The sequence below is a fragment of the Micropterus dolomieu genome, linkage group LG15 (assembly GCF_021292245.1).
Source record: "Micropterus dolomieu isolate WLL.071019.BEF.003 ecotype Adirondacks linkage group LG15, ASM2129224v1, whole genome shotgun sequence".
Lineage (NCBI taxonomy): Eukaryota > Metazoa > Chordata > Actinopteri > Centrarchiformes > Centrarchidae > Micropterus > Micropterus dolomieu.
Genome location: NC_060164.1, coordinates 13,279,992 through 13,303,783, shown reverse-complemented (window position 1 = coordinate 13,303,783; position 23,792 = coordinate 13,279,992). Strand labels below are relative to the sequence as shown.

The window sequence follows — 23,792 nt, the reverse complement described above, 5'->3', positions numbered from 1 at the left end:
GTGTGCAGTTCAGACATCTAACAGTTTGTAAAACACTTATTAGCACAGCATGAACTGTGCACCTGTGGATGTCCTTCAGGTAATACTTACTACATTGCTAGACTGGCTGTCAGACTGTACTACAGCCTCAGGGTCAAGTTACAAATATGATACAGTATTTTCTATGAGCACCATATATTATTCTATGTTAAATAACTGAAAACAATAACAAAACATGCAATGCAATGTAAACATAAAAGAAACAAATGTACAATGTCCAAAAAAGTAATTAGCCAAAAGAAAAGCTACTGATTACTGCATTAAATATTTATGTTTTGAATTGTCACCTGCCAGCTGCATGTTGTGTTTCCTTTTATATAAATAAAGACATTTCCACCATAAATTGGTGCAGAATATTTTTCCAGAACTCAGGAAAGTGTTTAATGTTCAAAAACGTCTGGGGGAGGACGCCCAGACTCGCCACTCATATGAACATTACTTCAAAATAAAAATATTTATTAAAATATTTTTCTCATCTTGTTCTCATGAACACTGAATTGTGCATCATCACATCTCGTGAGTCAAGTGTATCGTCACACTCCTAATCTGAGCCTTTATGTAAACGCTCTGTATTTGTAGAGCTCCTTTCTAGTCTTTTTGACCACTCAGCGCTTTTTACATTCATACTCTCAGTTCAAGTGCTCAAACAGAAACTAACATTCACACACATTCATACACCATACCATCCATACACTGGTGGAACAGCCACCAGCCCCAGTTAGTTTTATTTTTTTTATATTTTGTGCTTTTTTTCCCATCATAAACCTTCTTCATTTGCTGTTACTCACTGTGTGTAAAGTATGCTGCACACGTCTTTTCCATTTCAGCATCAATAATTGTGATCGACCGTGTGGTCTCAGGAAGAAAGGTGTTGACGCCCATTTATCTGAATTACACCTGGCTTGACAGTCACTCCTACTGAGCCTGGTTTGGCCTTTGTGAAACTGATAAAGCCAGGATGCACTGATCACAAAAAGTCAAGCCGAGCTTTTTCTGTTATCCTGGATTTCTAAATTCTGCTTTTGTGAAACAGCCCCTCTGGTGTCCACGTTGCAGGCCATGACAAACTTGTGTTGATTTTTTGGCCCATGTTTCCTTTGCAAGAACTGGTGATTTTAATTCACTGAGGTCAGAGTCACAAAAGCATACTTGAAAAAGTTTCCCCATTACTGTAGAAACTGAGTCATCTATCAATTTTTATTAGGTCTTTTTTGTGTGGCTCCCTTACATTATCATTTATACTACTATATTAAGCAGAGTCCAATAAAGACGAGTGTTTTTCAGTGAAAATTCATCTTTATTGATACCATACATGAATTACCAGACAGAAACCTGGCAAAAAATATAGATATAAAATCACCCCTATGGTGAGGTGCTACAGGAGCCAGCTATGGGTGCATTACCATTTCAGCTCTGTCTCACATATCACAAACCCTTATTCCCTAAATTAGGTCAACTTAGGAAACACTGGGTGTTGAAAAGTTGCCCCCAGATTCAATTCTGTTAATACACCACAAAAGTAGACTAGGGGAGCTAGAGACAATGAAAAAGGATTTAAACAAAAACAGCCTGCAGCTCTGTGTAGCTCATTTCTGCCAGATATTATGATCGAGGAATTTCTGACAGTCTGTACTGGTGCTGAGAGAGACCCCTGCTGGGAGAATCTGCAAATTACTATCCAATAGCTGTCAGCTGGGATCTGTGTGATTCTGCAACCCATGAGTCAGGCAACATTTTCCATCATACGCACGCAAACAGAAAACCCGGACACAGCAGCTTAAAGGTCAAGCCCAGAGTCTTTTTCCCTCAGTATAAGATGTAATATCAATGGTCAGCATAATTCATAATGAAACAGAATTTTTCACTCATCAGTTGTAGATTTGAAATGTATCTGAAATATATCAATTACATTACAAAACCAAAAATCATATGATTGAACATTTAGGTATACGTTATTAAATTCCACTCAAGGTTACACCATTGTGGCACATTTAATTAATAAAATAGAAAAACATCAGAGAAAAAAGGATGACTAACATTTTCTCTAAATGGGGTTTTTCCATTGGTTTTCAGTGAATCTGATCCGTTTTCAGGCAGACCAGGAACCTACAACAGCGCAAAATGACTATTACATCTCTCTTTAATGTGAACTTACTGAACCATTGTAATAAAGAGGTCAGAGTAACCTGGAAAACGGAAGTCAAAAAACACAATGGAATGGCCTCTGTTAGCATTAACTGACTCAGCAGCCCCACAAACTCCCCCATATATTATAATGAGTATTGTACAAGTGGGTGGGACTTAAACAGAATGTCAATACATAGAAAAATAAATACAGTTTGCTAAAATGAGGGCAAAATTCTTTTATCAGTGATTGTACCATTAAAAATCACGTTTAAAAAAAACTTTTAGGAGGCTTTTCATCTCTTTACATTAGATTGAGTTTCTCATAGTTCTAAGGAGGATTACATAGAATAACTTTTACAGAAATTACTACCTAAAAATATACAAGCACAGACACAAACATGGGGATCAAAGCCAACAAAATGATTCTTCATAAAACATAAAACAGCACAGTGTAATCAATATCTAAAGAATCTTTACATGTAGCTCCTTGGTCTGCAGCTTTCTTAATTGTGATTAAAAACATTTCTGGGAAACTTAAGTTAATACAAAAGTCTTTTTTCTTATTTTACAATCCTGTCAAAACTTGTTTTTAAAATACTTTTGAGTAGCAAATTTGAGAAGTTATCTTTTACTATGCTCTCTGAAGAGAGGCCCCCCAGATAGAAATTTCAAGACAAAGCAAACAGTTCCGCAATGACAAGTCAACAGATCCAAACCAGGCGCTTGATGGAAATTAAGCGGGGAAAGTGGTTTCCAGTGTGCTGCTTTGGACTCGCCTCAAACAAGATGTATTACGGTATTAAAACACTTGCCTTGTTCTCCCCAACCTGTTTTCTAGCACTGAAGCCAATGGACCTGCTGACAGTGTGATGTCTGACACAGATGGAGGACGCTATATCAAGCACATACTTACATGAAAGTTATTACCATCACAATAAGAATGATCTAACAGCAATACTTTTACATTAATATACTGCAGGTTTCAGATGTTTTACAGTTCTTACATTATTAATAATAGAAAAGGAAAAAATAATACACCGTCAATTCATAAGAAAAATAGATTGGAGTTAATAGTGGAAAACAGTGCAAAGAATATTCTGGGGTGTTTTTGTTTGCTTGCTTGCCATTTTTTAGAAATTGTTTACAAAAATAAAAAAAAATTCAAAACAAGTCTAAAACATAGAAAATGAAAACACACTTCTGTTGCGTCTGGTGCTCTGGTCCAGACATGCTGCGTACCACCTCTCTCCAGTACCTCTATGTTTTATGCTGTTGGTGTATGGAAGTGTGTGCGTGTTAGTGTGTGCATGTGTGTCAGTGTGTATGTGTGGTTTGTGTATGCATGTGTGTGTGAGTGTGTGTTTAAGATTTAGCGTAGTGGTTCTCAACTCCGGTCCTCAAGCTCCGGCACTGTACAGGTTTTTGTTCCAACCAGGTCCTACAAAAACAAATGATTGAGTTTTTAAAAACCGAAACGTTGAATTTTGATGCTAAAGAGTGCACACAGTTTTCTGCAGCCTGCAAAAAAATGAGTTAAATAAAAGCTAAGCATTTCTTCCCCGTGACATGAGCACAACAGAAACAACGAGGTGCGACGTCAAGGAAAACGCACGCCTGAGAGACCCGAGGTTGGAACAAGAACCCACTAACATGGCGAGCACTCGGACAACAAGGACACGCCAACTTTGGCTCAAACACCGTGGTGAGGGGGGTAAACACACATGCACACACATTGCCACCCCACCAGTCCCACCACACCTCTAAGAGGACTGACTGGAGCCGAGCAGACAAGGGCCAAGGCTGAGCACCACTGATCATGTGCAGTGTGAGGGAGCGAGTGGGATTCTGCTGACACTGTCCCTTCATGTGACAGCAAAGAGCTTTATCAGTCCATCAGCTAATATCCCTTTCCCTAACCAGTCTCCTTTAATCTTCAAAATAACATAACGGAACAAAAACAAACAAAAATTAATTGAACACAAGTGCTCGACACCTTCCTCCCTGACTCCTCTTGCTAGTGTGTTGGCTCAGGTGGATCCCAGTAGGTCTTAAGCACTGAAAAAAGGGACTGGCTGGGACCTCATCACTCTACTGGGATGACTGGGAGTTGTCATTCTTGCTCTCCTGACTGGAGGGAGCCTTGTTGTTCCAGGGCGAGTGTGCCCCCAGTGCAGGTGAGCTGTTGAAACTGTCCTCATCCTCCAGGCCATTCGCCCCATCGAACTGCGTGTTCTCCAGCCGCGTGATCAGACGCTCGTCCTCGTCACCAAACTCCCCTCCCATCAGAGTGGGCTCTCCCACCATCATCACGTCCTAAAGGGGACAGCAAGGGCCGGTACATATTATCCCCATAATACAGGGGGGAGCGCGGAATAACTGGCTGCACGGCCGAGTTGTAACTGTAGCGTTTTGGTTGTTTTTGCCTAAGGTCTAGGTGCGATCTAACTTGGTTCAGTTCCAGCGTTTCAAATGACTGAACTATTTAAATGCATTAAAGTTCATACTTCAAGCTAAGTTTTAGGGACCAAGGGACCCCCCCGAGTATTAAAATCCTGAGGCATTAGTGTCCTCTCATTCTGAACCCAATCGCAACAGGACAATGTGTTCTCAGGGGATCTACCCTGAGAGTTCAGTAGTCCACGTGGCCCTGACTCCCTGCCCCTGTTCCAAGAACCAGGGTCAAGGTTGCTCTCCCTACTGGCCAGCAGTGGGCATCCCTGATCTATGAGTGCTGCATCGGATGGGGGCGGGGGGAGGGTTTCATTCCACCTCGGGTCTCGTTCGCTCAATCAAGCAACAAAGTAAGCAAAGACAGCAGTGCTGTGAATCATGTGCTCTGATAGACTTAGTGGTAACTCTAAAACCAAGTTGATACAGCGGATTTAGAGAGAAAACCTAACTGTCCCACTTGAGATCAGAGCAAAGTAACCCTACCCCATGGCCCCATTACATATTAAGCATTACTTAGAGATGGAGGTCACTTGTACCTCCTCTATATATTATCCCATAAACCTGTGGCTGCAGATGACCAGGGACTGCCCATCACTGGTTCACATCAGCGGGTCTTCTAACTAAACCTACTCAGAGTTACAGAAATCAACCCCTATCCCCCCACCACACCTGAATTCAAACCCCACCTCCAGAAACCTCCCAAAGCTATCTTTAGCCTGACCTACTGCTACACCTACTCCTAAACACACTAACAACCCCAGCTACTACCCCCTACATCCACAAATAACTTTCTAACCTCACTGCCCTTCTTTCCGGCCACCCCCCTCCCTCCGTGCTATCCTCCCCATGCCTTGCTCAGCTGAAATTGGAGGTGCAGACAGAGGTCAAGTAGATGTAATGCTTACAGGTACCTGGCTGGAGAGTGAAAAGCTGTTGGCTGGACTCTTCTTTTTGCTGTTGCTGTTGTTATTGCTGCCGCCTCCGGAGCTCACAGTGCTTCCACCGGACACCTTCCTTTTCCGCCGTTTGTTTGGAGCTTGTCTGGCTGGCTCAGCTAAAAGTAGAGAAAGGGAGCAGATATGTTTCATTATCAAGTAGTTAAATAGGGCTGGACGATTTGACCTAAAATCAAAAGCATGATTAATTGAACATTTTACATAGATTACGATTAATGAATGACTATTTTGTTTTGGGTATCTTTTTTTGTTTGTTTTTTGCCCTCATAGTTCACTAGCAAGGTCTGTACTGTAAACATGCTCAACTCTTAAAAAAGGTGGGGTATTTTTTTGATTCCCAAATGTCAAAAATCAATTATCTAAATATTAATTGATATGTAATGTTGACGTGCACATAACAGAGACATGTTCCCCCTATATTCTGCACACTGGGCTGCTGAATGAATGAATGAGCACTGCTACTAAAATTTCACATTATATCAATGCGGTAGGTTACTAATGATTTTCACTTCCACACTGTGCGAGCACGGCAACACTCAGCGCTGGGCTAACTTCCTCTCCTCATTCATCAAAGGACATCTAAGTGACAGGTACTGTTATAAAGGCAAGAAGTTAGGTCTTTAAAGGTTCAGTGTGTAATATTTCTGAGGATCCATCGACAGAAATGGAATTTAAGATCCATAACTATGTTTTCAGTGGTGTGTAAAAACCTTGCATAATAAGCACTTGTGTTTTTATTACCTCAGAATGAGCCATTTATATCTACATAATTGCGGGTCCCCCCTTCCATGGACGTCGCTACGTTGCATCGTCATGTTTCTAAGGTAGCTGAAAATGGACAAACAGCGCTACAGAGCGTGTTTCCTCACTACATTCTTCTTGTTTTACTTCTGGTAGAATTCAGGCAGTGCAGACACTCATTATGTTAAATATGTACATTAGAAGAAGTAGTAATAATATACAGCAGGGGTCGGCAAATAAATAAGCCATAATATTGACTTGTGTCATCATCTTGTTTGGTTAGCTCAGTTGGTAAGGCACAAGACTCGCAAACCAAGCGTGGAGTGTTTGATCTTACCTTGGGACAACTCCCACATCCATCAACCTACGGACGCTTTTGCAATTCCCCAGTAATGTGTGGTTTATAATGTCAATGTTTCACACTCTTGGCTTACATTTTCCATGTTATCCATCAGTGGCCAAGTCACAATAATATATGGTTTTACTGAACAATTAAGTAAATATAATTTCTTAATAAATCTACCTAAAGAAACCTAATTTCTTGACTGGCTACTCTCTGCTGTCTCAGAAGAGACACCTTTTGTGCTGTGTCAGCCGCTGTAGCTGTCCTACACTGTTTTAAAGGGTAGGGGGGCAGTGGTAGACTGGACAATTCACACTGCTGAAACGTGAAGGCTATTAGTGCTGGCTAACATCTCCCTGCACTTCAGACTAGGGTCTGGAAGTTAACTGAGCAGGACTGGACAGGGCGGAGTCATGTGGTACACACGTGGTAGTACGTTTTTAAGGGGAAAGTACATGAACACACAGTGGGGAAAATACAAACAGGATTAAATCTCCGAAATGGTAAATAACGACGGTTATTGGCTCTGAATTTTGTTTTGGATTACTTTTAGATTGATCGTCCAGCCCTATATTTACAAATCTATAAAAACTGTTTTTTTCTAGGCCTGTTGCAGATAAACTGCTATGCAATTGCAACTGAATTTGTTACTTAATGAATGTAAGGGCAACAGTGCCATAAATGCCACTGGCCATTTCAAGAGGTTTATGTGTTACCTGGAGGTGCTACCATTCTTTGCCACTTTTGGAAGAGGCAGGTCTTCAGGCAGTCTCTGGGGCTCAAGCTGTAGGTCTTATGCCTGGACATCAACTCTTGCATGGGCTCCAAAATCACACATAGCTATAGGGAACATAACGAAAAGAATCAAAGAGACGTGAAGGAGCATTTGCAGGTTGTTGCATGTGTGGTTGAGGTTGTTCAGTGACTGATCAAAAAACCTGACCATAAGGAAATTTGCTTACACGGAGGTAGTTGAGCGTGGAATTGGACAGCCCACATCTGGTGATATTTTTAGCCAGCTGATCGAGCATCTGGGGATCCTGCACAATTGGGTTAAAAAGGTGGGATAAATATGCGCGTGTACAATATGTGCCTTTGAGTGCGAGTGTGTGGTTTCTTTAGTCCAGAACTCACATGCATGGCCAAAATGCTCCTAGGTAGGACCTCTCTGTGTTGTCTGATGCTGAAGTGCCACGTCTTGATCCTCATCATGTCATCAAACATGAACTCTAGGTACAGACGGCCCTCCACACAAACCTTACCCACAGGACAGAAATAAATGTTAGAGAAACAGCAACAAACAGTAGAGGGAAGGCTGTACACTTTTCATACAGAGTGACATTAAATGTACCTGTGTGAACATAGGTTTGCCGTTCTGGGTCACCATGGTGCACTGGTCACAGTCGAGAGACACAAAGTTACTGTGGAAGGACTCCTTTGGATGCTTCAAAACATAGAACAGCTCAGTGGCGCCCCCCTCAAAAATACTTCGAAAGTATCGTGGAATCAACGTCCTACCGATGGCTGCAGATAGAAATCAAATGAATACATAAACATTATCAATAAAATAAAATCTTAATCATCCACATGGGGAAAGTTGGTGAGAACAGTATTATATAGATCTGACAAAGACATAAAAACATGCCAACTTATAGTCTCTCTCTCTCTCACTAAAATTAAACAGGTTCACAGTCTTAAGATTTACAATTAGAACCTATAAGTTCATACAAACATCAGCATTTTCTTCAAAAATATAATTCTTACTGTATCGTTTGGGTCCATCTTCCAGACAGAAAGTGATTGTGAGCATGGCGTCATCCTCAAAAAACTCTGTGGTGAAGGCATCCCACCAGAGATTGTCACAGTCCTGAAAGCAGAGGAAGAACCATTACTCTGTTAATCAATCCTTAAAATAAATTTGTTTAAATGTAGTGAAACCACTCAAAGAGAAGAGGAATCCTAGTTTATGTAAACCACTGGAAGTTTGATGGGATCAGTCGTCTAAATAAGGCAAGGAACGATTCAGAACGATCAAATATTTGTTGAACATAAAATTTTAGTGTACTAGGTTAGTGTGCATGAATCTGTTGTAGTGCACACACTTACAGTCACATGAAAATGCATGGCTCATGACATCTACTCAGTTGCGCGCTCAGGCATATGAACAGTTGGCACTCCAATTAAGTTTTAGTCAGGTTGATCAGATAATCCTATTAGAGCCTGAATGTAAATTAAGCCAGGGAGTTCTCTGGCTTAATTTCCGACACATAAACAGCAGCTGGGAAGAAAAATCTGAAAACATAGAAACAGTAAGTAGTTCACTGCTGTAGGGCTGTCCCCGACTAAGGATTTACGGAGTAGAATCAGAATCGCCAAGTCCTGCCTATAGTCGACTGATACTGCTGCCAACAACTGCATGTTCCTCGCGGGTCTATTTCAAGTAGCCGGCTATTTAAAAATGATAAAATATTCTTTGTGTGGTTCATCAACGGCGATAACTTATCCCAAAGTCCCACGAGGTGCAGACAACTCGGCACAACACTGTGAAGCTGGGTCTCAGTCTCTTCAGCAAGTGTTCCTCTTCCGCCACTACACACACGCTACGCATTGACGACCGAGGGTTAGGGTTACAATTTTGGATTTATTCAGACACTTTAAAAACATTTATTGGAAGGTTTATTCTTTTTACATGTTTATTTACAGCATTAAACGTTGAAATGTATATTGTAATAGGCTGTATATTAACTTATTGGGAGAAAATTGTGAGATTGACAGTCGAATCAGGCTCCGCCCATCGAAGCATCGAATCTTTGACTATTGGGAGTCAGCCCTATACTGCTGAATGTAGCACAACAGACTGTAAACAGAACCAACTTGAAAATGAAAAAATGATCCTGTGTTTTTTTGTACAGCAACAGTTCGGTGTTGAACAGCTCTCACCTCTGTCCAATTCTGTAGCCTTTTGTTCAGCTCATATATCCGGTAGTCTGTCTGGTTCCCGTACGGTGAGGGTCTCCTGAAACAGAACACCGGGAAATTCACTTTTCCTGACCAATAGTGCAAACAAATGTTATAAGCCAAGAGTAGTCTCAAACTTAAGTTAATTAAAGGAGAATTTGATGCCTATGTTTTTTAACATGGATGTAGGTCATCCAGTATAAACACTTTATAAAATACTTCTGAGTTAGGACAAACCATAACAGTATGTCCAAAAATCAGTGTACTCACCCCATTCCAGGCTCCATGTATGACGGGGGGTACATGGGTGTAGGCCTAGGAAGAACAAAAAACACAAAAATAATTTAGCATGTGTGCTTTTAGTGTTATACTGAATATGTATTACAAGGATTCCTACACATTTCACAACATCTCAAACTTTTCCAGACTCAAATTTCAAGATTTCTCAGTAGAGTTTTCAAACCATATTCAACACCTGAGTAGCTAGATAGCTAGATGTTTACTATGTAAATACATAAATCCAACCACCACAAGTATATGTATGCTATTATGTTGCCATATAACCGCCAAAAGACTGTAGCTCGCTGCTGAAGCTCATAGAAAACAGGTTTGTGGCCGTTCAGTCCACACTCCTACACAGATGGCATTCCACTGTCAAAAATCTCTGCCCAAAGAGGAAGTAACTAACCGGTGCTACTCTATACTCAGATTTTCCTTTAACATACTAATTACATTATTGTTCCCCTCATATTTTTTTTGTCTATTTTATTATGCAAACTGAAAATGAGAAGAAAAAAGTGAAATCATTTTAAATTTTCTTTCCATTGGTGCAACCTTGTTTATTCACTGTGTTAGACAGGTAAATTACTAAAATCAAATTACATACTTTTCCATACTGCATAGGGAGCCTGTATTACATGCACATAACCTCTAAACCTTGATCTCAGAACTAGAAAAAAAGAAATGACAACACTAAGTGTTCAGTGCGACATCTGACCGCAACTTTTAATTAATCTGAATGTTGCTTCTTCTCTAATTTTGCCTTTTAAGGCCACATTTAAAACCAATGTCCTTCTGTGTGGTCCCATTTGATTTTTTTCCATTATCACTCTCAAAGATGTGGTAATCAAACTATAATGTTAAACTATAAACCATAAAACACAAATAAAGATTGTTATTTTTAAGAACCAGCATCTAAAAATAGACATGTTCTATTATTCAGTAAACAAATTATAATATAAAAACTTACAGCTTGCAAGGAGTAAAAAGGAGACATCAGAAAAGTAAATTAATACAAAAACGAAAGTAGTTTTAGACATCTTTTCCCATTAACAGAACATCTCTTATCCTGACAGTATAACCCAGACCTACCCCACATCTCTGTCCAGCATGGCGCCTGGGTGGAAGGGGGGAAAGCTGCCGCCGTTGGGGGGCTCCTTAGGAGAGTACAGCTTGAATGACTTTGACGAACAGCCTGCACACAAGCAAACAGCAGAGGAGGAGGGGAAAAAAAGAGCAGAGATTTAGGAGGAGATTTAGATTACTTTAGATTTAGCTCATTCAAATCACAGCATCATCTAAGTAATCTAATGTTGGATGATTTTGTTGAGATTTACTCAAATAAAAGCACGCTGCCAAAACAATTTCCTGCTGCTTTCATTATCTAATGCATCTTCAATCTGGTGAATGTACAAGAAAACAAATCATCACGGGGGGGGGGGGGGGGGGGGGCAGCAATATTTATTAGCCTGTAGCAATCTGAGAAAACAATCAGTGAAATGGGGGGATAAGAGCAGAGGACATGGTCTGGCATGTTCTTTGTGTTGCATCATACATATTCTAGGGAACCCTCTTCTCTGCATATAGCCCCATGTGATCCTAACTGTGCTCTGCACTGTGTGTGTCTCCCCCCCTCTAGTTGCCTCCTCTACCCATCCCCCCACTCGCTACCCTGGCTCTTGTTAACCCTTGTCTGCTCAGATAAGCCATTCACGCTTAAACAATTCAGGGCTTTGAGAAAACATCTATTCTGTATCTCTGACTCGATGAGACCTCACACAGACAGTGGCTGCATTTAATTAGGTCTGACCAAAGATATTTTATACGCAAGCTGGCAGCGGTGGACTGAGATGTTTGAGAAAAACAACCCTTGGTAATTTGACCCAGACACCACAACCACCCTGCAGTTACCCTACTTTTTAGCACAGATACAGAAAAAAACGTGAAGTGAACTAGTGGAATTTATGTGTGGGTGATACATTCATTATAGGGTAAACATCCTAACCGTTCCTGAATTTGACCCCCTGGTAATGTTTTTAATGCGCAGCCTGCTTGTAAATCTGGTATTCCCAACAGGCACCTGAAGGCAGCGTAATTTTAATTTGTTAAACTTCGACTTAGTCACAATTAAACACAACAGTTGGTCACTGTCAGCTTGGCATATAAAATGGTAATCGTACCAAATTAAAAACGGCAGGGGGAGAAACACGGGCCACTTGATGCAGGATCAAACCTAACTGAGCTCTATATTTCAATCTCTTAACAACACCTTTGGTGAGCTAATGGATATCCCACAGGCAGACTACTCCACGAATGGTGGTGGTTTAAACCAAGAGAAATACAATAAGAGGCATGAGTTGGAGGTTAAGTATGCCTGTGTGCACTCTGATCAGTTGGTCCTCCTTCACAGCCCAGTCTAGGCTCTTTGAATAACTACATCTCCTCCTTCATTTAGTCTCACCCTTTTCTTCCACACATCAGTTTACGAGAAAGAGTCATGGCAGGTCATCTTCTCCTCCCCATTACTATGGGGGCGAACCTGCTCAGGAGCACCCAACAATGGTTCTCTATGCATTACCTCTGACCTATAGGCCCACCCTCCCCAACACCACCAGTCATTAGCCCCAGACAGCATTCAATCCCATAGGATAAGTCTTTGTTCAATTTGATGCTGATGTGAATGCACACTGTGCAAAACACAAATTCCACTGCAACAAATTAAAGTAGGTATCTCATTCTCTCTAATATATACATATAATGCCTCCACATCGTGAAAAATGCTGACACAGATCATTCTTATCTTGAATAAACATCCACATACGTCATAAAAGAGGCCCAGTCACAAGCATTAAACCTATCTATAAGCCATCTGCAGATTACAGCACCCAGTCTGACAACAATTTCACGGGACAAACACAACCTCTTGATGATAGACATTATCAGGGGAGCATCCGGAGTTGGGGTACACACAGAACAAATGGAGATGAATGACTCCGGCCTGTAAGCATCCTTTAATAGAAGCACCTGATTAAGATCTGATGAGAGGTCGTGATGCATAAGTAATGGAACAAATGTTAACTTTAAATAGTGCTTTGGTGCAGTTTAGTCCGCCCAAACGGCTCACTGCAAACAATAGAGCTGCATCCAGAGACTGGCCCTCTGCCAACACAACATCCAAAGAGATGTGCGACGGCACAGACTTGCAATGCATACTGGTGTTAACATATTGCTGTCTGTGGACATGCACAGTCGACATATAAAATAAAACGGTTTTCACTTTAACACACAGGAGCAGGCATACACTGAACCGCAGGGCCGTATTCATTCACCGTTTGCAGAAGACGGTTGCCATTGCTAAACTCTTACCCTAGCTAGTTGCTAAACTCCCGTTAACACCGCCATCCACTTGTAAATTCCCCGTGCCTGTTTATGACCAGCTTCAGCGGTTTATTGTGAGACAGTGGTGGTGATACAGTAGCGTGGCTTTAAGTTTGAGTTACCTGCAGAGAAAGGTCCACCGAAACGCGGTGTTGCTGAACACCTCCGCTCGGTGTTTCTAGCCGCCTAGCCTCACTGCTGCTAGCCGGAGCGGCTGGATAGCAGGCTCCAGCGTCGACCGCTGATAATGCAGTCCGACGATCCCAAACAAGACGACAAGCGACGGAAAGTAAAACACTTCAGCTACTTCCCTTGGTTACTGTCAATTTGCAATCCCCAACTATGTGTTTTAAATTTCATTTGTTTGGGGGCCAGTGCTATCTACCATCTACTACTATTGCAGGACCCTTTGTTCCTGCCAGCCGAGACGCGAACAAACAAAGGCCCCGCCTCCTCCAGGCTCCTCCGCCCATCCCAACTCACAGACCGGGACAAATAGGCCTACGTCCCTCACGGGGGCCCCCGATTTGTCTTGTCCAGGACACCGGTACCCAGAGTGGTACAAGGTGAGTAATTTTAAAGAAACAGTTGTCAGCGTATTTCGCCCCTTAAAACAGTTATTACAGATGGACAAAATAATATCTGAGTCTGACAGCATCATAATAATCAGCTCTCCTCATCTCCAACTCAAACAGTCAAAACCAATTGGCTCCATGCTATAAAGGCAGCCCTTTGTTTTTTCATTGGTACAAGTCTTAGACATGCAGTGGTAAAAAAAAAACGTGGCAATAGCACAGTGTAGAAATACTCTGAACCCGCAGTAACTACTGACTAAAGGTATCAAATAGTAGTGGAGTAAAAATTACAATATTTCCCTCTGAACTGTAGTGGAGAAGAACTATAAAGTAGCAGAAAATTTAAATACTAAGTAAAGTACCTCAAAATACTACAGTACTTGAGTAAATGCACGCAGTTACCTTCCACCACTGCTGACATGAACCTATCCCTCGGTTCTCAGATTTATGACTTGTGATGTACTTGCTCCACTAAGTGTCAGGTAGCATTTTGTCCTTTTGTTTGCACGTTTCTTCTTGCTTGCTTTTGTAATCTCAGAAAAATTGAAGAAGGTCAATTTCATGTGGAATAAATAAAGGTTTTATTTCAAATATAAATAACAGATGTCGGAGCGTTTAGTTATATTTCTCAGTTTCAAAACTCTTTGCATTCAACCACGGACAAAAAACTGACAGTATTATATCCTGTGAAACTCTGCAGAGAATGTTTTTCTGACTCAGTGCATTTGTAAAACCTTTGTATGGTGGAGGCATCGAAATCTAATTCAGTCATAATTATCAGTCACAAGGAATAAAGTGATAGGGAATTTTTTTTGCTAGGGCTGCTGGAACTATGTGAACTAGCACTGGTTATCCTGTTGTACAGTCCGTCCTGACTTTAACCAGACCCCCCCAAAAAAGGCCTTGATGCACATACCCTTCCATATCCATGGAGTGTGATTCAGGCGTTCTGTTTACACTGAACATCAAGCCAACTTTGTAAAGGCTTATGAAAAGTGATTGACTTGGTTGATGACGCAAAACTTTCAGACCACAGTTCTGAGCCTTTCATAGCCTCAGATTATGTAAGGGTATAATCTGCTGCCTCACTTTTAATCAATAACCACTCTAATGTTTACAAGCAATATATTTGAAGGCCAGGGAACCTTTTGTGGTCTCAAAGTGCATTTAAAGCTCAATTTGTTGAGGCTTTCACTTGAGCTGCCAGTCAGTTTGGTAGAACTATATAAGCCGGGGAGTGTGGATGAGAGAAGTGACGCAATGTTTTTCATTGAGAGAGAAAACACATCTGACCAACACCAGTCACTTGTAATGCATAAACGCCACATCAGACGTAGAGAAGAGACATACAGTGTCTGCTGCAGCGTGTGTGCTCTTTCCACAGCTGTTTTCCAGCAATCATGAATATTCTGCATCACAATTTTCTTTGGGTGGGGGGGGGGTTGCAACTCAAAATCTCTTTCTAGCTAAAGTAACTGTGTTCCAATCTAGAGATGACAGAACATAAATGGTGAAACAGCTGCAGCAGGGGGAATAAAAGAAAGACTAAGGCCTTTTGTTATAACATAGGCCCTGATCTAGGGTCTCTTGTTGAAAACAATGCTTCCCCACTCTACTGTCTGTTCAGTGTAGATGGACTGACACACGGAGAGATGTGATAGAACAGCAACTCCATCTGCTGGCAAATGCTGCAAACATCTTCCTCATGCAGAATAGAATAGAGTAGAATATTTTAGAATTAACTTTATTCTATTCACAACTAACATAGGTGTTAAAAAAAACAACAACTATAAAATGTTTAATTTAAATCATGTTGTTAGAGCTTTAGCTTTATATCCCTAATTCATTATTATAACAATCAATGCACATACATGCACAATAGTGCTTATATTTTAAGACTGAGATGCGCGAAAGAAGAATGCATAATCTGCCTTATTATTATTATTATTATTGGTAGTAGTAGTATTACTATTATATAAAAATTAATAGAGATGGACCAAATATAAGTGTGAATTACATCGGACAAAATATGTGATACTGCATGCATTACGGTGGGAGCGTCATCTGTATTAAGCAAAAGTTACATTTAGTACACCTGGCAAGCAGGGCTGGTAGGCAGTGATAACAAAAAAGGCTGAATCAGAATATGTCATATAAAGTCCTATTTTAGTCACCGGAAAACTGGTCTTGTACTACACAAGATCTGATGTACCCTCTTGTATTTATAGATCCCTTGCTCCTAAGACCGCTTCACATGCACTATTTTATGCAGACTGCAGAGCATTCAGACTGAAATGCATTCCATGCGTTGTCATGGAGAATAATAATGTGATCTCTTGTACAGAAAAAAATCCAAAATAGATAAGATTTATGATTACTCATTACTCAAATTTCAGTAAAGGCAAACATTTTCCTAAACCTTCAAATTCATTAGTGTCTGTACGCAAACTCATAACAGAGAAAGTGAAGCAGAAGTGAGGGAATCTGTAGAGAGCGCTAGTGAATGGCATGTTCAGATTCCTGGCGCTGCTTTTCTAGACGCCACAGCACAAAACTGTCAGGGAAACTGTTGTGACACCTGACTGATAGTGATAGCAACAAGGCAGCAGAGAGAACTAACGCAGACTGCAACCAGAGGATGCTACTGTTGCTTGACAGGAGGAAGTTGAACAGCATGTGTTCGAGATAAATTGAAAGATAACAAAAGAGAGTTAGTATGTGTGACGGTTGGTGTTGTGGACGCTTGCAGTGACAGTGTTCATTGATCTGAATCCAGGCAGATTTAGCCATAAGGTACATCATAGAGGATGGTCTGCTGCAGTTTAAACTGTAGGTTTGATCATTTTCACAGCTTCCCTTGGGATAACATCCAGGGAATGAAAATAATGTCTTACCCAAGCTCTAATAATGTGCCTCTGTAAAAAAACAACAACCATAAAACAGAATTAACACTTGTATTCTTACAATACTGCACAAGTCATTGTTTATGTCTGTTCTTAAACTGAACAACAGAGAGACAGACAGCAGTGATGATGCTATTTAGAGACTAATCTTGGTGCCAAGCCACAGATAGTGAATAATGAAAGAACTATGACACAGCACTTGATTTGACTGGAATATGGACTCTATCTAATTCAAAATATGAGGCCTTGCATTCAAATAACACTTATTTTAATGTCAAATCACCAAATACAAATTCTATAAGCTCGATGAGTCAGTCGCTAATTCTCCACCTCCTCCTCGCTGATGTCATCAATAAAAGTCTTGATGTTGTAGTTTTCAGTTTAAGCTCCCTTTACTGCCCAAAGCACAATATCATTTCTGCTTTATGGAAGAAATACCTTTAATGGCCTCAAAATGTCAACATTTGCCTTGATTTGCATACACTTTATCAAATCTACAGAGTGCCATTCATAGTCTGTTTGTACAGTTCATGTTTAACACCAACCAGTAGCTCAAACAGGCTGGTTAATTCAAGAAGGATTTATAAATTCTTATGAAACAAATATTAATCTGGTTGATGGTATGTATACTGTATACTGTCCTGAGGCACAGAGATATAGCACAAAGCTTTCAAAAGTCTATTTTAACCTGAGAAATGTTACAGTCACCTTCTAGCTCAGTACCAAACCTGCTTTCATGTTTTAAAAGACTCTGCAGCTTGCACATCTCTCACAAACAAAGGTGCGCTTTGATACAAAATAATTTTTCCCTTCCCACACATTTAGTTTTCTCCCCATCCTCCCCTTCCTCTGCCATCCTGTGTCGGCCTGCAGCAGATGTGACATCACAACAGCTCGTCTACCCCCCCCACCCCCCCATCTCTCTGACTCCCCAGCATCTCAGTCTCCCACGCATTCCTTCTTTCTCTTTGCCTCTGCATACACAGCCATTTTGATTAAGCAAACAAGATCTGAGAGCCTCACTAGGTTAGAGTGAGGAGGGCACGAGAACTGAAGAATTGAGGAGGAAAAGAAAGAGAGGCGCAGGCTTTCAGTGCATGTGAGATAAAGCTGAGCCAGTTGTGTTGTTGTGTAACGGTAATCAAAAAAGCCCTGGCTGTTTGGCTGCCATCTTGGCTCCGCTTTAAGTCACTTTTCGCCAATCAGAAGCCATGTGACTCTCTGCATGAGGTAACACCACTGTTACTGCAAAAGGCAGTGAGCGAGGGATGAAGGAGTGACAGAGGAAGAGGGAGAGAGGGTGAAAGAGGAAGAGGAGGGGGAAAGAGTGGGATGAGGAAGGCAGAAATGGGTGGGAGGGAGGGGGGTGGAGTGAGATGGGTGAGAGATGTAGAGAGTGGTGAGCAGAGGGGAGCGCATGCTTGAGTGGGTGCATGTGAGAGTGGAGGGGGGTATCTTCAGCTCACAGGCAATCTATTTTTACCATTTAGCCAGAACAAAGGATGTGATTGGCTCCACAGTGTTAGGACGGATCTCCTTCATGCGGGGAACAAAGCCTTAAAAAGGCTGATTCACAGCAAAGTCACAACAACAGCAGGATGTCACAGTGCTGTCAATGAACTAAACAGACCGGAAAAGTCTGCCTCATGCAAATACGCTCAATTCTGATCCCTCTATTCTATAATGCAATGACCCAATAATGAAACGATGACAACCAAGGCCAGATGAAAAGAGAAAGTGATGTTAGATTAAGAGAGGATTTGTTTTCTCAATGCAGATTCACACACAAAGAATAGGGAGGACCTTCCATCCACCATCGTACAGGAATGTAAACAGACCAGCCTTCAAATATAATGATTTACAGCGCACGCACAGAGAGAGCGAGAGGGACACTGCAAACCAGTGTTATCTGAGAGATCCACCAGCCTAAACTTGTTCTAGCACTGGCTCCTGAAGAAACTATATGAGTGTGCGACTGTACATGCATGCTTCTCTCATGTCTGCATGTGTAAACCTGTGCGTTGGCGCACAACAAGCGCACGGCAGACCTCTCTGGTACGACCTCTTTCTCTGCACATCCTTCAAAAACATGTGGATGTCATTAAAAGTCTCTGCTCCACAGTAAAGTCTGTCAACAGAGGGAGCAAAGGAAACAGAGATACTGGAAAACTACAGGAGAGAGTGAGGAAGCTACACAGCAGAGAGTGGAAAAGATCTGAGAGGAGAACATCAAGCAGAGGCCTCTCTAATTTTATTCCATCTGATAGCCGACTACCAATGAATCAGAGCACCCCCCCATTAAAATGAGACTGACACCCTAATTCAATCTGCCCTCTCTGAGATCCCCCTGAGCAGATGCTACGATTCAATTTCTATCTGTTACTTGCTCCCTTGTGCTGCTCAGAGCCTGTCCCCTGCCACTGCGAGGCTTTCACTGTGCACAAGGCAACCATCTCTGTAGCCTGCCTGCTCTCACCAGGGTATCGTTAAAGAGAAATGGCTCTAAAGTCAGAAAGGATCAAACGCTCTATGGGAGAGAACAGATTATAAGATCTACTTGATAAAAAGTTCCAAAACATTTTTGCTTGCCAAAGACTGACATGTGCAGACAGACTCAAATAGTTTCCCGTTCTCTTGCTTGATCACAGTAGCGCAAGAGCAGAGTGTGGATACTGAGAACCAGTAAGACACCACGACAATGGCAGCATGTTTTATGTAATCTTTGTTAAAAGCTCAAGAGATCAAGAGCAACAACTGCAGAAAAAAATGGAAATACCCAGTCACAGTGACAAAGAGCTGTCTGATATCCAAACAGCAGCTTAACTCCAAGCAAATTCAACTCTTAGTTAAATCTTCTTAAGCACCCTCATTAACAGTTTAAACTGGCCAAGAGAGACCAGCTTTAAACCATTTTTGCAGTGAGTAAATTAAAGTACTTTTTTCCTCACTTGGTTCTGACTCATGGAACAAATGTGAAAAGTAAGCAGTGGTTTCCTCAACTCTTCTGGATAAATAAGAGCACAAAATAATCAAGAAGCAGACCTATATCGGCCAGATAAAGCTGAGAAAAAGAGTGAAAAGAGTCAGCAAGGGAAGTACTTATTGATATCTCAGTGTCTCTGTATGTGGCAGAACTCAAAGAGCCATTGATCTGCTGCACAGCGAGCTAGCGTGACTGAGAGGGTCTACTGAACAACTCAATCCTAAAGCGCGGTAGCCTCAGTCTATAACCTTGTTTGAGGACATGTGTCGAGAGCGTAGCATAGCTCCACCAACACACGCATGCATGCACACACAAACTCACACTCACACGGCTTGGCACTGGCCCTAGGCGGCTTTGCAGCACTTTTACATAAGTCAGCTCTCTGACAGCGCCACTGAGCACAGAGACGAGAGGAGGAAAGAGGCAGAAGAGTGTCAGAAGAGAGAAGGAGCGAGAGTAGGTACTCACCAGGACAAGCACAACCTCCAACAGACATCTTCTCACATGTTGGGCTCTGCTCGGAACGAAACAGCTGCACTCAGTCCACACACTGCTCGCATGGGCTAACTCTGAGGAAAACAACAGGGACAGAGAGGGGTGGAGAGATTAGAGGGAGTGGTACAAAGCAGGGCATGTACACCACAACTACACTCCTCTCTCTCTCTCTCTCTCTCTCTTTCTGTCAGAGGCAGGAAGTTGGCAGTGGTGCTCTAGCTGCATCATTAATAGGCATATTGCAACACAAGTGGGAGGGAAAATGAGAGAGGATTGAAATAGGAAGAAAGAGCCTTTAACGCTATGTGAGACAGGACTAAGTAATATGGAATGGGGTGAGCAAACTGTGTGTGTGTGTGTGTGTGTGTGTTCGTGAAAGGGAGAATACAGGAGGGAGGCAATTAGAGCAAAGGAGAGGAAAAATAGAAAATGCACAAGGTGTGGGTGTGAGTGTGGCAGTGATGCATCGTCCAGTTTTGCCCGTTGCTGCTGTGGGAGATAAACATACTCAGTAGGAGCCCAAAGGCAGAGGGTCATTACTGCCAAACAAACACACATGCACGCATGCACACACACACACACACACACACACACACACACACACACACTCACTCACTCACTCACTCACTCACTCACACACCCTGCCTCATGTATGACAGATTTCCATCTCTTTCTGTCTCCCTCTCTCGCCCCTTCCTTCTGTTTTTCTGCCACCGAGAGTGGTGTTAATCACTACAGACAGTATCGATTAAAAATGCAAAGCCCACCTGGAGCGCAGGGACACAGGAGACCCACGAGAGGCAGCAAAAGCGTGCATGTACTAATGCGCACACGCTCACAGCCAACAGGAGACACATGTAAACAGTCTGACTCGAATGCAGACATGTGTGCCTAGCAGCCTCTGCCTCTTCTCTCTTCTTTCTACTCTCTTCTCGCTGTTTAATCTTACTTCACTCTCTCAATTTAATCTCCTCACCCTGTTGATATTACCTTGACCGTGCTCTGCTTGATGTGAGTTTGTTTCATTTCCTTTCCCTCCTCCGTGTCTCTGCTTTCCCTTCCCGTTCATCCCACAACTTCTCTTGGCTCGAGTGCCTGCTCTCTGAGCTAATAATCTCATAATCTCACACTTCACTACACAAACACACAAGCACATAACTGACTGCCATGAGCAGGATGTATTTGTTGCTCCTGTACCTGATCCTGTCAGATGGGTAACAGACTGAGCTGTACCACTGAGTCATTGTGACTGAACGCAAGAAAAAGTAAAAATAGTCTTTAGTCTTGACAGCAAAATACAAACATACACGGTGATTCCCAAAAAAAGGTTCTTGTACCCGAGGTTTACCTCTGCAGCTGCAAGACTACTTTGACTACTTAATTTGACATTCCGGTAAGAATATATCCACATATTGAGTCAGCTGTAACACCTGAACACTACATGTTGCAACTGAGAGTGTGTGAAAGCTAGTTAGCAAGCGAGCCGAGAAGTTCAGTCAAAAGTAATAGAGAAATAATTGAAATTGTTACCTAATATAAGAAATACATTGAAATAGATTGCTAAATGTGATGGATACATGGTAAACAGCTAAAGTAATCAGTAAACAGTTAAAGTAGTTAGGTAAAATTATGTCCAGCTTCTGTCAGTCCAATTGGTAGTCGTACAAATGCACACTTGACTTGATGTAAAACTGTGAAAAAATTGTTAACAATATCCACTTTCATATAATTACTGGTGTTAAATACCATCCGGTTGACATGACAGATGTTCCAAATATATGATGCATTGTGTCGCTGAATGGGGGTACTTTGGTTCACCTGACATGCTATGGGGGTTCATCAAATCACTGGTCTAGCATATCCATGTGTCTCCTGCACTAAAGAAGCCTCCCGAGTGAGCTGAAGCTCTGTTTAACAACCCTCAGATCTCTGTTTTGTCACTCACAACCAATATACTAACAAAAGACAAACAACTGTCTCCACTGAAACGAAAGCTGACAGGCACATTCCCCACACACCAGCGCACTGGCATAGGCATCACAGCTAAATGTCACACACAGTGTCAGACACTGTTCTCAGGACCGAGACACAATGAATAACCCTGCGGGCCTCCTCTTCTTTTCCCCTTACTTGTCTTCTTCAACCCCACACACTTTTTGTCTCTTTCTGTTCCAACAAGGTCTATCTCTCTCCGAGTCCTCTCATCTCTCGCTGCTATTCAGTCCTTTGTGCGTCTTGTAGGTCGCGATCTGAGGGTTTGACATTTACAGAAGACTCTGCTACTGTAAAATGGTGAACTCTGAACAAAGGCAGATATGAGAGATAGAGAGAGGCATCCTCAACACCGCAGGAGAGAGAAAGAGAGGAGATGAGAGCGCGAGAGAAGAAATAGAGGAGGGTGTGTGAATGTGATTTGGGAAATGGCTTCTGTTTCCAGGAGCGATTAGGCTTTGAAGCTGAGCACTTCACCACTGACTGCACTGTCAGGCAGGCTCTCTCTCATCTCTTCCTCTCACGCTCCTACTCTTGCAGATACCAAGATTCCCGCTCTGTCAACACATCCCCACATCGCTCAAAAAGCTCTCCAAGAATAATGAAGTTCCCCCTCAGTTCGCCTTCTTCTTTCCACTGTGGGAACACACTGCAGCAGCAATTCCATAACAATGTGTGAAAGACAGCAAAGTGCCTGACACAGACACACTGGCTGCCTGACTTCCTCAGGTACACATCTACTCTTGTACACTCTTAGTATGTTGTCCTCTGACAGCAGACAAACACTTGCTCACATGCACCGACAACCATATTTATTCCTAAATTCCCAACAAAATGTTTAAAAGGTCAGCATACTTTTTCTCAGGTGAGTTCATGGCATCAGTGCTTACCTCTAAGTCTTTTGTTGTCTTGCAGCTGTAGAGTGCCCCCCCCCCACCCCCCTTCTTTTCTTTTCTCCTCTCCACACACTCTCTCTCTCACACACACAGACAAACAGTCTTAAACATCCTCCATCTCAATGCTTACCTTTGTCTTTCTTCTGCGCCCACGCTCTCTCGAACAAAGTCCGCCAGGGTCAGCCACGCAGAGGAAAGCAAGCTGCGCCAGCAGAGAGAGAGGGAGAAAGGGAGAGAGAGGGAGAGACTGTGATGAGCAGATGCAGATAGGAGAGACAGAAATGGAGGGGGGGATCTAGCAGTGTGCAAATTGGATGATGAGAAGGAAGGAAGGAGGGAGGGAAGGAAGGAAGGAAGGAAGAGAAGGAGGAGGAGGACAGGGATGAGGGGGAAAGGTGGGGGGGGGGGCACTCAGCTGCACTGGTATGAATATGACGCAGAGGCAGCAGCCAGAGCCACTTCTCCTCTCCTCTCCTCTCCTCTCCTCACTCCTCTCCAGCCCCATCCCTCCATACCCACCGAGAGACGGGGGGAGAGAGGGCACTGTATCCATGGCAACGGCAGAGCAGCGGTAGGTAGCAGTTAGGAAGTGTGTTGGGGCACAGTGGCGTTCCTCTCTTTCTCTGCCTCTCTCACACACAAACAAGCTCTCGTCCTTCAGCAACCACAGACGTAC

The 23,792-nt window shown here is 42.3% G+C and overlaps 1 protein-coding gene across 6 annotated transcripts; it reads right to left on the bottom strand.

The window, feature by feature from the left end:
- Nucleotides 1-1,315: 1,315 nt before the first annotated feature.
- Nucleotides 1,316-23,300, bottom strand: ldb1a (LIM domain binding 1a). 6 transcript variants are annotated; one of them, XM_046070867.1, is made up of 12 exons: nucleotides 23,247-23,265; nucleotides 20,202-20,302; nucleotides 10,987-11,089; nucleotides 9,886-9,930; nucleotides 9,598-9,673; nucleotides 8,422-8,524; nucleotides 8,009-8,181; nucleotides 7,792-7,914; nucleotides 7,620-7,697; nucleotides 7,374-7,497; nucleotides 5,523-5,671; nucleotides 1,316-3,604 (listed from the first exon to the last, which is right to left on the bottom strand). In XM_046070867.1, exons 2-12 carry the CDS (start codon nucleotides 20,227-20,229, stop codon nucleotides 3,551-3,553), a joined length of 1,056 nt encoding a protein of 351 aa, XP_045926823.1. In that variant the 5' UTR covers nucleotides 20,230-20,302; nucleotides 23,247-23,265; the 3' UTR covers nucleotides 1,316-3,550. The 6 variants fall into 6 exon arrangements, with proteins under 6 accessions (XP_045926823.1, XP_045926824.1, XP_045926820.1 ...); XM_046070868.1 differs by having other exon boundaries at nucleotides 5,529-5,671; XM_046070864.1 differs by lacking the exon at nucleotides 1,316-3,604 and adding an exon at nucleotides 3,611-4,479 and having other exon boundaries at nucleotides 23,247-23,300.
- Between the last annotated feature and the right edge of the window lie 492 nt (nucleotides 23,301-23,792).